The sequence below is a fragment of the Procambarus clarkii genome, chromosome 29 (assembly GCF_040958095.1).
Source record: "Procambarus clarkii isolate CNS0578487 chromosome 29, FALCON_Pclarkii_2.0, whole genome shotgun sequence".
Lineage (NCBI taxonomy): Eukaryota > Metazoa > Arthropoda > Malacostraca > Decapoda > Cambaridae > Procambarus > Procambarus clarkii.
The window spans coordinates 10,238,456-10,256,454 of NC_091178.1; the positions used below are offsets into that span (position 1 = coordinate 10,238,456).

Below are 17,999 nucleotides of genomic sequence, written 5' to 3' on the forward strand. Positions count from 1 at the left end.
ATTGTCTTATAAGACTAAATTTTATTTACATAACTTGTATGTTTGCTTATGTGCGCTTCCAGTGTGAATAATAGTATACCGTCATCCTGTTGGTGAGTCTGAGGGGTCAACATTCCCGTGGCCCAGTCTCTGACCAGGCCTCCTGGTTGATAGTCTGGTCAACCAGGTTATTCAATGCAGCTGCTCACAGCCTGGTTGATCAGGTATCCTTTGAAGGTGTTTGTCAAGTCCTCTTTTGAACAATGAAAAAAGTTGGCCAGTTATGCTCTTTATGTGTAAAGGGCATAACACATAATTCTGTCCAGTATTTTCCATGAACATAATATTGCATCTCTGCTTTTCAATTGGGCTATTTTACACGTCCTACCATGCCTTCTGGTCTTGTGTGGTGTTATTTCTGTGTGCAGATTTGGAACCAGTCCATCTAGTATTTCCAAGTGTAAATTATTATACAGATCTTTCCTGCCTGCACTCTAGGGAAAAGATATTTAACAATTTTAAGCAGTAACAACAATATACAGTAGATGTTTTATTGAGTGGATTCTAGCGATAAAATATTTTTGCACTCTCTCCTGGTCAGCAATTTCTCTAGTGTTTTGGGGGGCTGTTTATAAGCAACAATATTCCACTCTAGAGAGTACTAGTGACTTGAAAAGTATCATCATAGGTGTGACATCTCTTTGCTGAAAAGTTCTTATTATCCAACCTGTCATTTTTCTTGTGTTTGTGACAGCTCCTTTGTTGTGTTCTTTAAAGGTAAGGTCATCTGACATGATTACTCAAATATTTTACACTGCTTTTCTTTCAATAGTGTGGTTTGACTGCATTTTATATGTGGTTTCTTTTTTTTATATTTTCGCTTTTTTTCATAATGCAGTACTGTAACTGGAACTTTTACTCGAATCTTGCTCTCTTTTTGACAATGGCTGCCAGTTTTATTTTATTGTATAGTTCCTTCCCAGTCTCCTTTGCCTTCTTTATATATTCATTACCTTACACTTTAGGAGCTTAATTCTAGAAACCATTTGGTTACTCCATCTTGCTGAGATTATCATGCATCATCCTACTGTTCAACTTAGCATTACTCTCAATAGCTTTATGGCATCTTCAAACATTGATATATAGGAACTCACCCCTTCTAATAGAAAATTTACAGTACTATATATGGATTAGGAGAGCAGAGCCAAGGAATGAGCCTTGAGACACCCCACTTGCTGCCTATCACCATTTCATCATCTCATCTCTGAATATGACCTTTTATTTCTTATCTATCAGGTACTCCCTTACCAATTCCATGTACTTTTCCTGTAATTCCAGCTTGATCCTTCATTTTATACATTAGTGCCTAGCCTATTGTGAGGAATAGTCTCAAAAGCAATTTAACAGCCTATGAACATGCAGCTTACACAGGTCCAATCTTGGTGGCCCAGTTGTAGAACTCATTGAAGTTTCTGTCATGGCTTTCCCTCTCTAAAACAATGTTTTTGCTCCATCATAAAGTTTGTTTTGTCCAGCTATTCCAGTATTCCTTCATTATTTTATGGAGTGCTTCACATGATTCAGACGACTTGTTTAAAAGGTCACATGTAACACAAACAAGGAGCAATGGGTTCAAGCTTAAACCACAATGTAAGACAGAAAACAGGAGATGCTTTTTCACCCATCGGGTTATACACACATGGAACCGCCTACTCGCCGAAGCCGTAAATGCCAATTTACTGCTGCAATTCAAAATGAAGCTGCTTTAAATCATCAGGATAAATAGGGGACATTTGAAAAGTCAATGGCTTCCTGTCGTTGTCGAGGTCACTAGAGAGATAGTGGCTCTCAGGTAAATTCGGGCAATGTATGCTAGTGAAATTAATCTGTAATGGCTTTCTGTCACTCATATTTCTTGAATATTGACTTAGATCATTGCATTTTTCTTTTTCCAGATTTCTGGGAGCTCACCAGACTTATATCTTGCAAATTCCATAGTTGGGTAGTTACAGAATATCCCTAAAGGCTCCTTCAGCAACCATGGTTATATTTGATTCTGCTTTACTGATACTGTATTGTGCTTATTATATGCCTTGTAGTTCTGTAGAGTGCAGTGTAAGGGATGGTGTGCCGTGAAGCTCTGTGGTGATGCGTATGTCATAAGTTATTTTAAGTGTATGTGAGCAGTATATTACTTTTAGGGTGGTATGCAGTACTATATACTAATAATAATGATTATTATACAGCACAGTACTGTATACAATACAATGCTATATTTGCAAGTTGGCCACTTCCCCTTCCACTCACCTTTCCAACATCTTGCATGTCCTGCAGTTGCCTGAGCTGAGATAGTGTGTGGTGCCTCAGGGCCTCGTGCAGCGGAGTGTCTCCATCCTTGTCTGCTAGATTTAAGTTAGCTCCTTCTCGAACTAACAGCTAAAAAAAAAGACATAGAAAGTTGTAATTTGTGGTGATAATCTCCTTTGATAGTTGTGTTCCTTAACAGAACCTTTTACATATATCTGCTAAGTTCACAATACAGTACTGTAATGATATATGTAAACTTATTTAAATAGTAATCCAGTGTCAGGTCAAATGTTATACAATGTTTTGAGGCAATTTTACAATGAGCGCTATCAAGATGGGAAGCTCATAGCCCTGGTGTCAGCACTCTGCCTACTCAACTAACACAAAAGAAAAGGAACTCTGAGATCCAATAATTAAGGACCGTGTCAAACTATGGCCGCGAGGTACCTGGATAGGGTTCTGGGAGTTCTACTCCCCTGACCCGACTGTGAGAGCTTGGTCCAACAGGCTGTTGTTTGGGTGGCCCGCAGGACACATATCCACCACAACCCGGTTGGTCCGGTCCTTTTTTTTTTAAGATGTCCAGTTTTGTTTTGGCAATATTTGTTTATACTTGCTGGGAAGATATTGAATAACCGTGGAACTCTGATGTTCATCCAGTGTTCTCTGATTGTGCTTATGGAACTTCTATTCTTCACTGGTCTATTTTGCACTTGCCACCATATGTGCCATTTTACTGTTTCAATTTGAGACCTGGCCTTCCAGTATTTTCCACGTATATATTATGTAATACCTCTCTCAGTACATTTTGAAAGCTTTGAGTTTTCGGTTTGAAAACTCAAAGCCGGTTTGAATAATTTAGGTCCTTTATCGCGTCTATGTATGCCGTATATGTTCTCTGTACATATTTTCTCATGAGAATAAGAAAAAGCAGTGATGCAAGGACTGTGCCCTGAGATACAGAGCTTTTCACTTTGCTTGCATTCTGTTTGACAGAAAATTGAATATCCACTGCCCTACTTTACTTGTTATTCCTACTGACCTCATTTTGTGGGCTATTATTCCATGGTCACATTTATCAAATGCTTTTGCAAAGTCCGTACGTGTATATTACATCTGCATTTTGTTTTTCTTCTAATGCCTCAGTGATTTTGTCATAGTAGTCAAGTAGCTGTGAGAGGCATTATCTTCGCGCTCTAAATCCATGTTGACCTAGGTTGTGGAAGTCATTGGTCTCCATGAAGCTAGTGACCTGACTCCTGATCACCCTCTCAAATACTTTTATTATGTGGGGACGTTAGTGAGACAAGTCCATAATTTTTAGCCAATGCTCCCTCTCTTGTCTCTTGTGTACGGGAGCTATATATCTGCTGATTTAAGAGCTTCTGGTATCTCCTCAGTGTCCAAGATTTTCCTCCAGACCACACTGAGCGCTCGTGCTCCTGACAATTTACATTTCTTTATAAATATAGAATTCCACGAGTCTGGACCTGGGCCCGAGTGAATGGGCATTTTGTCAATTTCTGTTTCAAAATCTGCGAGTTTGTGTTTATATCGGTTATATTGTCAGGGGTTTGGAACTTTGGATATCATTAATAAAGAAGCTGTCCGGAGCTTCCACTTTTATGTTGTTTATTGGGGGGTGTTAAATATAGCCTCATATTATTTTTTAGGATTTCACTAATTTCTTTGTCGTCCTCTGCGTATAAGCCTGTAAGTATAGGTTTAATATTGGTGGAGGCTTTTGATTTCGATTTCGCATATGTGAAAAAATATTTTGTATTATTCTTTATCTCATCTATGGCTTTCTGTTCCAATTTAATTTCTTCAGTCTGATACGTCTGCTTCAGTTTCTGCTATATTTCTTCAATTAAATTATTTTTCTTTGTTGGGACAATCGCGTCTGCTTAACACTTCCATTGTCTTTTCTTTTTCTGTAGTGTTGTCTGCCATCCTTTTCTAACTTACTTTCCGCAAAGGAACATGTTTCAAACGTTGTAGGCTTCTGCAGTCAAAGAGACGTTGTAGGCTTCTGCAGTCAAAGAGACGTTGTAGGCTTCTGCAGTCAAACAGACGTTGTAGGCTTCTGCAGTCAAACAGACGTTGTAGGCTTCTGCAGTCAAACAGACGTTGTAGGCTTCTGCAGTCAAACAGACGTTGTAGGCTTCTGCAGTCAAACAGACGTTGTAGGCTTCTGCAGTCAAACAGACGTTGTAGGCTTCTGCAGTCAAACAGACGTTGTAGGCTTCGGCAGTCAGTTACTCTATTTTTGTTACTTAAAAGTTTCCTATTGAATGTTTGCAAGTTCTATGTTTATTTTTTCCCAGACATTATCATTAAAATTGAATTTACTGAATAATCCCTATCGCTGGCAATTTTTTTGAACATGTTACAAATACTGGTGTTAGTTTGCACTGCAATGAGCTTTTGATCTGAGTATGTGGTCCCTGAGATTGTAATGTTTATGAAGATCCTAGTTGGCTCTCTTATCTGCCGCTTGAGCGAAAATCTGGCCGCAGAATCTCAGTAGTTCTCTGACCTGTGGTTCATTATTTCTAGGTCGACTTCCTGGTATAATGTTAGCGTTTGTTATTCTCCATCTCAGACTGGAGAAATTTGCGGGCAGAATGGTGCTTTTAAGATTTGCCTCGTGATATTGAGCATAAATACAAGGATACATATAAAAACACACACACACACAAGATATCATACCTTAGTATGCTAAAATATGTTTTATACCAGCAAAAACACAGCAGTGACAAATGAATGACCTAACCAGTTCACCAGTCAAGACAAAGAGGAAGAGACCCACCCTGACGATCTGCGTGTGGTGGCGCTCCACGGCCAGGTGAAGTGGCGTTTGTAGATTCACATTCTGAAGGTCCATATTGGCCCGCCCCTGGTGGACCAGCAGCTCTGCAACCTGGTGACGGGATGACAACGTCAACTGCTACTGCCAAATGTACACTTGGTAGGAAACGTAGATGTTTATCTCTCAGACTGTTTGGTAATATGTATATTGTTTGTGATGTGTGTATATGTATGTATTACCACGATGTACTGAACGGGGTGAGAATAGCTTGAGCTACCTCATCCCTTTGTGTGTATTTTACCTCAATAAACTTATTTCAATTACACTTGGAGAACTGCACGCAGTTATATATTGGGGTATTTAGTGCAGAGTTCAAATGACAAGTTATAACCAGTATTATACAAAATATTTATATCTCTGAAATAGAATGTCTGTCTCAGTTCAAGGTTGGAGGTCGGACGGTTGCGGTTAGCCTCACACAACTTTTCATGGTGAATTTTGATTGTATGGAGAGTGTCATAGGGTGTTAGGGTCGACTCCCATGTCCCGCGTAAAGTAGAATGGGATCTTTTTTCGCGACAACTACGACTCGTATAAGGTCTGAAATGTGGGTATGATTGTCCATAGAGTGTTTTCCAACGTATTGATCAGCTGTTATCGATAATGTTGATTCAATATTACTCAAGCATGTTTTGCCCACTAGAAGAGAGAACGGGAGTGATAAAAGGAGAGAGGAAGGTAGAATGGGAGGGGAAAATGGTAGTAGGAGGGTGGAGGAGAATGGGAGAGAGGAAGAATTGAAGAGAGAGAAACGGACCCGGGCACCCCTGGGTACCCCCCCCCCCTTGCAAATAATTATATAAACATAACCCATTAATGATTAACATTATTTCATAATAACCAACATGCAGTCGCTGTGATCCACGCCATAATGTAAAGGTTAGGCTTACATGTCAACAAATGCAGGACCAATATAATATTAATATTAGTTGTCCATCTTTTGTGTAAACATTTTTGGAATCAATAATTAACTCTTCACAATTATTAAAAAAAACATAATTTAAATGACGATAGTACAATTAACACATTGTTTATATATATATATATATATATATATATATATATATATATATATATATATATATATATATATATATATATATAAACATTGTTTATATATATATATAATATGTTTATATATATATATATATATATATATATATATATATATATATATATATATATATATAACAAATGTGAAAAACATTCAAAATTACCCTAAACGTAGGTCAAATATATGGGAAGTTTAAAGAGGTATGCTAAAATATAGCTGACCTCACGACCCTGAGTATACTACACCCACACAACACATGGGGGGGGGGAGAGGAAGCAGAAGAGTGGGTGTGGGTGGAGTTGAGTGAGGGTGGATGGGAGTGGGTGTGGGGGAGTGAGGGTGGGAGTGGGGGAGAGAGGGTGGGAGTGGGGGAGAGAGGGTGGGTGTGGGTGGAGGGAGACGGGTTAATACCTCTACGTGGTTGTTGAGGGCGGCCAGGTGGAGAGCCGTGTAGCCGTCATCCTTCTTCTCGTCCACCATCCAGGACCGCGGCACCTTGCTCAGCAGGATCCTCATGGCGCTGCAACCATTACACAATGTCTTAATACACCGGGTTATAGGCATCCTCACATTCTTAATTCCTAAGCCTTAATTCCTAATCCTTAATTAATCTTAATCCTTAATCTCGTTTTCCCTGACCACTTCTGCTTGCAATGTCACCAGTTGCAACATGACGACAGCCCACAAAGGTTATCCGAGGAGTAAAGCGTTTGCAACAACGTTGACTTCAGTGTTGCACACAAAGGTACTCCTGCCACCAACATGGAATCAGTGAATTGCCACAAGTAGGGTGAACGGCATTAACAGCGCTGTTTTGTCCCCAATGCTGCAGAGACCCCCCCCCTGGTGCCTGAGGTAATGGTGCCACGAGTTTCCTTAAAGATTTGGGTTCTAGGGTTATCAAAAGAACAAAAGGGCCAAGAGCTGCCAGCCTCCTCTGGTAGTACAGAATAGGATACACAGTGCGCTCTTGGCTATAACCTGAAGATATGTAGATGGGACATTATCTTGAAATGATTTCGGGGCTTAGCGTCCCTGCGGAAATCAGTTGATTGATTGATGGTTGAGAGCCGGGCCCAAAGAGTCAGAGCTCAACCCTTGCAATCACAACTAGGCGAGTACACACACACACACCCGTACCTTGTTAAGCACAAGACGAAGTTTGAAAAAGTTCAGAGGTATGCCACTAGGCTAGTCCCAGAACTAAGAGGCATGAGTTACGAGGAAAGGCTGCGGGAAAATCATCTCACGACACTGGAAGACATGATCACTACCAACAAAATTCTCAGGGGAATTGTCAGGGTAGATAAGGTTAAACTAGATAAGGTTACACGGGTGGTACGCGAACAAGAGGACACAGCTAGGTGGAGACTGAGTACCCAAATGAACCACAGGGACGTTATAAAGAACTTTTTCAGTGTCAGAGTAGTTAACAGGTGGAATGCATTAGGCAGTGATGTGGTGGAGGCTGACTCCATACACAGTCTCAAATGCAGATATGATAGAGCCCAGTAGGCTCAGGAACCTGTACACCAGTTGACTGACAGTTGAGAGGCGGGACCAAAGAGCCAGAGCTCAACCAAGCGCAAATAGACGAGCACAAATATGTGAATACACACACAGACACACACACTAACTCCACCACCCACAAACACAAGTTTGTGGCCACTATAAATACCAGCAGAAGCGGTCTGGGGGAAGCCTCTCCCCTACTACCCCACAGCGAGTGAAGGCGCCTCTTCCCCCGCCGCCCCGTCCTCCCTCCCTCACTGTGGGCACCCGCCTGGCACCCAACTCCTGCCCGTCGTTCCTATCTTCCCATCCCTCGTACCATCTTCTCTAACTAACTTACTTACTTCAGGCTTTGGACGCCTGGTCGACGACCGGGCCGCGGGGACGCTAAGCCCCGGAAGCACCTCAAGGTAACCTCAAGGTAACCTCAAGGTAACCTCAAGGTACTCCCTCCCTCAAGCGCGTGCTCATTATCTCCCCCACTGGTTCACCCCCACTCTAACCATCACCACCCACACCCCCACCCTTCTATTTTAATCTCTCTCCTTCCTCTCCTTACCCTACGTCCCTTCCCTTCCACTTTTTCCATCCCTATCACAACTCTTCTTTTCCTCCTCCTCCTACTCACTCACTCACTCACTCACTCACTCACTCTCTCTCTCTCTCTCTCTCTCTCTCTCTCTCTCTCTCTCTCACTCACTCTCTCTCTCGCCACCACCACCCCCAGCTGCCCTCATGACGTCACTTCCTCTTCAGTTCGTCCACAGTGCATCTCGTTACTTGACTACCTAACTCTGGTCAAAGGGATTATCACCATTACAATTCTTATTATTCGATCTGCGTAAGACAAGCTCTCTCATGCTACCCGAGTTCACCTGAACGCCAGGTGAGTCACGTGTGGGCAAGAGTGGAGCGTAGAGTTGGAGCCACGTGTGAGCAAGAGTGAAGCGTAGAGTTGGTGCCACGTGTGGGCAAGAGTGGAGCGTAGAGTTAGAGCCACGTGTGGATAAGAGTAGAGATTAGTGTGGATTAAGAGTAGTAGACGGGATCGCCCCAGACCGTGATCCCGTCTGGCCGACCGACAGGCTCATCTGAGTTGCGGGAGCATTATGTAACGGGGCTCTCTCTCTGCTGGACAACCTGTGGTAAGGCTTCTCTTAATAATGTCATTAACCTCGCCGTGTCTTGCATGCCATCCTCCCGTCCTTTGGCAGAGAAGGCCGTGCCGTCCGTACCTGTCGGCCATTGCCTCGTTGCAAAAACCTTTGTGGAGTGTGTTAAGTGTGTGGTGAAACAGTCATATCTGTTGGGTTATATGACAAGCCAGAGGGTGGGGGGGGGGGGTTGGAACTGTTAGGGATGAAAGCCAGATGGGTTTTGATGATAAGCTCGGGGCTTGGAGGGTGGGTTAGGGGAGGAAATCCAAGTGAAAGCTGAATTTACTTGGTAAATTTATATGTGAAATTGATAAATAAAAAGCTATGAAGTAGAAGCTGCCTGATACCTGTTCCCTGTTTATTACCTCGCTGAGAGTAAAGTTGACTGGCTTGGTTTATGTGAGAACTGTGGTCTGATGGGTTGTGTCCAAGTGAAGACAATCTTTCACCTACTTAGGGTAAATATCATCATAGTGTGAGGGTTCTTAAGTTTTAAAGTAGACTCACTTTGACATTTGCAGGTGCTAAAGTATTTGTTTGAGGGCGTCTAACAGCTGAGTGGACAGCGTTTCGGATTCGTAGTCCTGAGGGTTCGATACCCGGTGGAGGCGGAGACACATGAGGCAAAAAGTTTCTATTACCCTGATGCTCCTGTTACCTAGCAATAAATAGGTACCTGGGAGTTAGACAGCTGTTACAGGCTGCTTCCTGGAGGTGTGTAACAAAAAGGAGACCTGGTCGAGGACCGGGCCGCAGGGACGCTAAGCCCCGAAATCACCTCAAGATAGAGAACATACCTCGGTGTCTTCTCGGAGGAAACTTTCAATACGGGTATAGCAGTGCAAGGAAGATCCCCTATTGTTGCTGTCTTACCCAGCCCCTGGTGGCTGATGTTATCATAGGAAGAGAGAGAGAGAGGAATCCTTTGGTGTTATCTAAAGATGGATGCCTCCACTACCGCTCACAAGATGGTCATGGGGTCCACTACCACTCACAGGATGGGTATGGGGTCCACTACCACTCACAGGATGGGTATGGGGTCCACTACCACTCACAAGATAGGTATGGGGTCCACTACCACTCACAGGATGGGTATGGGGTCCACTACCACTCACAGGATGGGTATGGGGTCCACTACCACTCACAAGATGGGTATGGGGTCCACTACCACTCACAAGATGGTCATGGGGGTCCACTACCACTCACAAGACGGTCATAGAGGTCCACTACCACTCACAAGATGGTCATGGGGTCCACTACTACTCACCACAGGATGAGGATGGGGAGCACAATAAATGAACTCAACTATAACTTACAAAGTCAGCACTGAAGCCGCCTACTCAATCATTCTCAACTTTCAGTTTCAGTTGAGAAGGGTCAAAGAGTAGACGGAAAAGGTTCGTCTAATTGTTTATAAGAATACGTTCCCTGCCAATACGATATATTACGGTCCCAGATGGAGTATACCCGGCGGTGCCCGGGTCGACATCAAAGGGTTGCACAAATGAGGTGCTGGGAGCCCGCGTCAACCCCGCTGCTTGGGTCGACAAGGGGCCCCCAAAAGGTATAGTGCCTTTTGTCTTATAGTGCCTTAATAGTGCCATATAGAGACCGCTTCCCGGTTCTAGTATAGAGAACTATAACTTCTATTGCTTCTAGAACGGTTCTAGAAGCTCGAAGAAGATTAAGTAATCAAATTCTAGCGGGGGGGGGGGGAAAGACACGGCTAGCCACCTTTTAACTTCACTGATTTCTATGTTGCTGTGAGAGCTGGGAGTCGGTCCCATTCTTTTAAGAGGAGCGATTCACTCCGACCTATGATGGTTACATCCACTTCACCAGTTACCCTGCAAAGGCCACTATATATACACTTAGATACTTAGATCAGTCGCCGAGGCTTCAGCGTTCAAGCAAGCTCGGGACATCTCACCCATTTAAAGTTTGAGAATAGGTTGAAGACTTTTCGTCCCGAGGGCCTCGAATCCTTTCCTTTCCTTTACCGGACGAAATTTATTCCTGAAGTTCCGGCTATCCCGCGGGAAGCTGTGGAGGACCGTGCTACTGGATGGTTCCATTAGCTAGCTTCGCCCCTGTACCCACCTTCGCCCCCGTACCCACCTTCGCCCCTGTACCCACCTTCGCCCCCGTACCCACCTTCGCCCCTGTACCCACCTTCGCCCCCGTACCCACCTTCGCCCCTGTACCCACCTTCGCCCCCGTACCCACCTTCGCCCCTGTACCTACCTTCGCCCCCGTACCCACCTTCGCCCCCGTACCCACCTTCGCCCTTGTACCCACCTTCGCCCCCGTACCCAGCTTTGACGATGATTATACACGTCAGCTTCGCTCCGGACCTCCACCGACGTGTCCTCGGGTAAGGTGATATACTTCAACACAAGCTCGAGGAGAGAGAATTATTCCCAGGTTTTCTCGATTTGTATATTACGCCACTGGTGAGGGGCGGGGCGTGTGAGGGGGAGGGAGCCCAGTGTTTAATCTTAGGTAATCCTCCATTTTAGAGGGAAGGAAGGAAGGGAGGGAGGTAGCAGGGATGGAAGGGGAGGGAGGGATCGTGGAGGGGCAGCAACACGTGGCGACAGCCACAAATAGCTGCAAGCATACCCTCCCCTGGGGGAGGGGGAGGCTGGGGAGGGGGGAGGCTGGGGTCGGAAGGATGCTGGGGATGATGGGGCCAGTCTTGTACTGCATCAAGATGATTAGGCATCAACGTCAATGCCATGACAGGTAAGAAAAATCTTTTGATCAGTACTGCACCCTTCAGTGTCGTAGGTGGTATGGCGCGCCTCTCACACACAGCGTGGTGCATATAGGTCCATCTGCATCATTGTTTGTTATCTACGAGTCAAAACTCTCACTATCCTAGCCTTCGGGATAATTCTCACAAGCAATATGTTAGTCTCTGCCTCTGGCTTGCTTGAAGATGGCCATTTTTTTTTTATTAACACATTTAGGTATATCTGCATTTGTGCAGCTACCCTAGACTATATGAAGGAGAGTACAGTGTGTGTCAAGGACTAGCTGCCCTAGAGTATATGAAGGGGAGTAGTGTGTGTCAAAAAGCTAGCTACGTGGTGCTAAAAACCCCATCACACAGGATGGTTAGTCATATAGAGGCACGTGACACAGTAGTCTGCACTGGCAGACTCTGGGTGCATTATGAGGATATCATCAACAACACAAGAGTGAATGAAGTAATTGCAAGGCTCCAGGAACCTCATGCCAGGGGGTCTGAATGGTCTAATAACTGGGCAGTTGGAGATGGAGTGTAGGAGATCATGGCCCAGTTCCTGCTCCCAAAGTTTGCACCTGGAGTGTAAGCCTTCTGGATCAGCCACTCTGCGCATCCAGCACTTCACCTGTTGTTGTCAACTGTCTCCTCTAGCTGCTCACAAGCTCATTAACACCGGGCTGCTTGGGACTGTCGCTAGTGGTCCGTGGCCAATAAATTTTATTTCGGTCTCGGTTCACAATAATTATAGCGACACTGTAGCTCTTTCCCATCGAGTATGTCAACTTTAGTAACCATTATCTTGTTTTCCCCCACAAACTTTAACATTGTGTCCTTCACGCCAAAATTTGTGGCAATTTAGGCAATTTCCTTTTGCCCATTGAAAACCTGTACAGTTCTGGGTAGAAGTAACCAACAGTATATTCCAAAATAATATTTGTCGTTTTAAAGTATATTTATGCTCCTTTGGGATGTAAGTAACTGTGTTTTATCTGCAAACTCCACTATAGCATTTATATACGTTTGCCTTCCTCGACACCTTCTATTACCTTTTGTGTTCAGTTATCTTCTCTATCTCCTGTACTCGTCTAATTGTACTTGCAGAGGGTTGACCTTCTGCTCTTTAGTCCCGCCTCTCAACTGTCAACCAACTGGTGTACAGGTTCCTATGTTGACTATCAGGCTGTGTGGTTTACAGTTTGCCTTTGTCCTGCCCTTGTAATTCTGGCATGTAACACCTCGTCTACCTTCAATTCCTCGTTTAGTTTAATTGTGTTTGCCTGTAGTTGTTCCCCATTTTTGCCCTAGTTGTGTGTTTCTTGTTGGAGTTGATGGTGTGTGTGACAGCTTGAGTACTGGTTTATGTACTCGGCGAACATGTTTGGAAAATTGTGTATAATAATCAGTTTAGAGATTACCTATTTAGGTACCTATCAGGCTCACCTTCGAGTCGCTGATAGGTACAGAGTTACTGCATGAAAAACTCTGAGTGTACCTATTGCACCTCTCCTTTTTAATGGGGGGGTATTTCGCACATTCTGCCAAGCCTCCTGGGGCCAGATTCACGAAAGCCCTTATGCAAGCACTTACAAACCTGTTCATCTTTTCTCAAGCTTTGGCGGCTTTGTTTCCAATTATTCAACAGTTAATGAGCTCCGAAGCACCAGGAGGCTTTTTATAACAATAACAACAGTTGAATGGGAAGTTTTCATGCTTGTAAACTGTTTAATAAATGTAACCAAAGCCGTCAAAGATTGAGGAAAAGATGTACACGTTCGTAAGTGCTTGCGTAAGTGCTTTCGTGAATGTGGCCCCATGGTCTGATGTGGTGTTATTTTCTGGTGGAGATTTTGGAACCAGTCTTTCTAGCCTTTCTAAGAGTAAATTATTATGAATCTCTCCCGCCTGCACTTTTGCCCAACCACTTGGGCTGGACGGTAGAGCAACGGTCTTGCTTTATGTAGGTCGGGGTTCAATCCCAAAGTGGTTGGGCACCATTCCTTCTACAAATTAGAGGTATTATCAGGCAACATAACTGTGACAAGGTAACTGAGGAAAAAGTGACAGGATGAACAACCCTGCGGATTTTCTCCCTATTGGGGGGTGCTGAACATGCTGCTATGGCGGTGTGTCCACTCACAGGGTGAGTGGACACTACCCTTCCCTTATTATGCACCCCATACCCATCATGTGGGCGGTAGTGGAAAGGGTTACAGAGGCACGTAATGGGCTCAGGGACTGAACCCCACAATTTATTTAGCTAAGCAAGTTACAATCTTGATGAGCTAGTTACGAAATTCAATGCACATCGTCACATCAACAATGGACTCGAGACCGACCACAAGTACAGTTTCTAAATTAAGGCAACTGACATATGTGGAGAGCTAGTGTCACAATTGATATGTTTGTCCTGCACACCGCCCCCCATCCAGTGGGCAGCGGTGGATAGGATTACAATCACTCAGTTACTACCTACAGTTAGCAGACTGGGGATATTTGGCCAACACTTCTGGCAGCATGTTACTTTGTATGAAATATCTACACATCTCTTGAACATTTGTTATAGAATTGTCTCTGAATTCACGTATCTTTTCGCACTCCATCACATAGTGACGGAGGGTGTGCGAATAATTTTGTTGACACAATTTACATTTGGTCAGGTCTATATCAGCAGATAATGAGAATTCCCAGAGATACTTGTAACCGAGTCTAAGCCGAGCAGTAGTAACATCTAGAAGTCTGCTGATTTTATTGGATGAACCATAGATGTGTGGCTCCTCTTGCATGATAGTATGATGATAGATGGAATTACTGGTGTCGATTTCACTTTGTCCTCAGTTCTACAAGATCTTGTTGAAGTTCTTGGTGTACTAGTGCTCTCAGACTGCTTATTGACATTCCAAGGTTATACTAAATTTCTCCTTTAAAGGCAGATTCTTTGGCTAACTCCTCAGCTCTATCATGCATTCGGAGGCCAACATGAGATGGAGTGCAGACGGGCCATCTGCAGCGACCACATCACAAATGATCCCAGAGTCCTCAGTACAAATGACTCTGCCTTCCTCTCAGTCTCCCCGCTCCCGCCAACCCTCAAGCACAGTCAGGATGAGAGGTTGTAACACTGCCCCAGTCCCCTTCCCAGCGGCTGGGTCAGTCCCTCCTTGAGAGGTTATCTTGAGATGATTTCGGGGCTTTAGTGTCCCGGCGGCCCGGTCCTCGACCAGGCCTCCACCCCCAGGAAGCAGCCCGTGACAGCTGACTAACACCAAGGTACCTATTTTACTGCTAGATAACAGGGGCATAGGGGTGAAAGAAACTTTGCCCATTGTTTCTCGCCGGCGCTTGGGATCGAACCCGGGACCACTGGATCACAAGTCCAGCGTGCTGTCCGCTCGGCCGACCGGCTCCCCTGCAGTAACGACACACAGATCTTCCCACACACGGCGGAATTAAGGCTGCCTTTACCGCTGTCAACACAACCCGTTCTCTTAAAAATAACGTCGCTTTTCGCTCGTACGCGCGTTATGGCCAAAAGTGGACGTAATTTGAAATGAAATCGACTCACAAAAGTGACGGACTGTCCCGTTTTCTGTTTGAGTCGTCCGGCTTACTCGGAAAGGTTAGGAGAGGAAACTTTCAATTAACGTTCCTACAACCCTCTGCCTTCATCCCTGGGACTAGAATGATTTTGTTTTTGTGTTCCCGCCAGAGACAACCCTGGCTGGCTCCCTCAACACCTGTGTCTCACATACGCCTTGCTTACCTAAGGCTTACTGGTGTACCCATATTGTTGTGTACAGTTTGGTTAGGAATATAACTAACTTCGCTTAGAAGGATCTAGTAACATCAAAATACTTTTAATAAATAATCAGTATTAGGATTATTGTACTAGATAACATATACATCGGATGAGGCTGTCGTCAGCCTGGGGGTAGTGGTGCCAGCCTGTGGTAGTGGTGCCAGCCTGTGGTAGTTGTGCCAGCCTGGGGTAGTGGTGCCAGCCTGGGGGTAGTGGTGCCAGCCTGTGGTAGTGGTGCCAGCCTGTGGTAGTGGTGCCAGCCTGGGGTAGTGGTGCCAGCCTGTGGTAGTGGTGCCAGCCTGGGGTAGTGGTGCCAGCCTGGGGGTAGTGGTGCCAGCCTGTGGTAGTGGTGCCAGCCTGGGGGTAGTGGTGCCAGCCTGGGGTAGTGGTGCCAGCCTAACAAGACAATTAGAGAGGGGGGCACCAAGGTCCAGGTACAAGAGGGCTCCCGCGCCTCCTCTGAACAAGAGATCAATTTAGCAGTGCGGGGAGCTATTTCACCCCCTCCTGAGCGCGAGGCCCGCCACCCAGGGCCCCCTCCCCGAGTACCAACCCTGGAGGTAGACCTCCCCCTCTGCCTCCACCGCACACCCTCCAAGTTGTGCCTCGAGGGGCGCCTGCCGGTGCTGAAGGCGGCACGACTAAGCGAGCGCACGGACCAGTGTTATTCGTGTCTCAAGCAATATGCAAGCTCACGTGGGGGTGCTTGCCGTCTCCGGTGCCACGGTGAAGCTGTGGCACTCCAGAATGGGGAAGGTTAGTGCCACCTCCCGACACCCCCCCCCCCCACATTCCGTGGGGGCCGGGTCCCCAGCAGCGTCTGTAGGGTAACCATACCCGCAGAAGGGGGGGGGGGTGGTGGGGGGGGGATGTTCTCTCTGCCACTGGCACCTAGATTTGCCCATACACGGCACTGCCAGCTCTGATCCCGGCCCTGTGCCAGCTAGAGTGCCCTGGCCACCTCCCCCCCCTCTCCCCCCCTGGTTACGTTTTACCCGGAGTGCAGTAAATATGTTTTTTCCTGGCCAAATAGGTTCGGCAGCTACTACTGACGTAGTAAAAATACTATTCGAGTTTCACGTGTGTAGTGGCAGTGGTGTTGAGTCCGCTGCCAAAAGAGGGAAGATTACTATATTGTAGGAGTGAGGTGGAGGGGGGGGGGGGGTGGCCGCCCCCTGAGACGCCCCCTGCCGGCAGTGCTTGCCCCGGGGCGGGGGGGGGGAAGACTCTCCTCACTTGCGTCTTCAACCTCAACATTGAAGGAGCGGTCTACAGAGGACGGGGGGGGGGGGGGGACATGATAGCTACATACAAGATTCTAAGGGGAATTAACAAAGTAGACAAAGCAGCAGTATTCAGCACAGAACCTGCGGAGCGAAGGGAGCACAGAAGGAAACCCAGGAAGCAGCCCGTAGCAGCTGTCTAACTCCCAGGTACCTATTTACTGCTAGGTAACAGGGGGCTTCAGGGTGAGAAGAGACTTTTTGCCCATTTGTCTCCGCCTCCACCGGGAATCGAACCTGGAACCTCAGGACTACGAACCCGAAGCGCTGTCCACTCAGCTGTCAGGCCGCCCTACATACGGTGGTATGTATGAAGGTGTAGCAGGAGAGTGAGTAGCCAGTGATTGTTGTTGTTGTTGTTATAGATTCAGCTACTCGGAACAAGTTCCAAGTAGCACGGACTATGGTGAGCCCGCAACCCGTAGTGGGCTTACCTGGCACAGGAGCAGTGCTCAGCCAGTGATTGCCTAACAGTCCTTACCTAACAGTGAGTGTCGAGAGGTGAGGTCTAGTCCTGTAGCCCCCCCCCCCCATTATAGCCAAACCTGCTGTGGTTTTAATTTGTAATTATCAGTTGTCTGGGACAGGAAACCTGTATTAGACAGGTTTACAGAGCTGCCCCCCCCCCCCTATGTCTATGCTAACTGCTGACCTCTCCCAGGATGAGCAACCTTTTCTGTCTTCCCGGGGGATTGAACTGGGGTCTCTCGGTTGTAACCTAAGGACTTAGACCACTATGCTACTAAGAGTGGTGGTGATACTGCCAGGGTTCTGGGCTGTCTGCGGCACCATAAGGACGTGACAGTGGAGAACCACCACCACTGTCACCACCACCACTACCACCACCACTGTCACCACCACCACTACCACCACCACTGTCACCACCACCACTACCACATTCCAATTATATATAGCCTAGTGGAGCCACTCTGGGGTCGCTGAGCTAGAAATTGCTCTTCCCCCCACGTCTCTGCACCAGGCTTGCCACCCGCAGGACCCCCTGCACCTTCCTGCGATCCAACATATGCCGCTTTGTGGTGATCAGGTTGGCAGCCCTGCTGGTCTGGCATTCCGGTTTGCTGTCTTGATCCTAGCTTTCAAAAATAGCTTCGAAGCTGACAAGTTATGGAAATAACGCCAAACGGCAACCACATCATGCCAGGAATATGGCCTTCGAGCTGAGAGTAGACCTTCTCCTGAGACCTGGAGCCTTCGAGCTGAGAGTAGACCTTCTCCTGAGACCTGGAGCCTTCGAGCTGAGAGTAGACCTTCTCCTGAGACCTGGAG

The 17,999-nt window shown here is 46.1% G+C and overlaps 1 protein-coding gene across 1 annotated transcript in view; it reads right to left on the reverse strand.

Annotated features, from left to right (window-relative positions):
* The window catches only part of LOC123765179 (mind bomb 1), a 526,176-nt gene that overhangs the window by 18,484 nt on the left and 489,693 nt on the right, over positions 1 to 17,999 (reverse strand). The window contains 3 exon segments of the mRNA XM_069333479.1: positions 2,287 to 2,415; positions 5,099 to 5,209; positions 6,624 to 6,732. Of these exon segments, the coding sequence (XP_069189580.1) occupies positions 2,287 to 2,415; positions 5,099 to 5,209; positions 6,624 to 6,732 (349 nt within the window).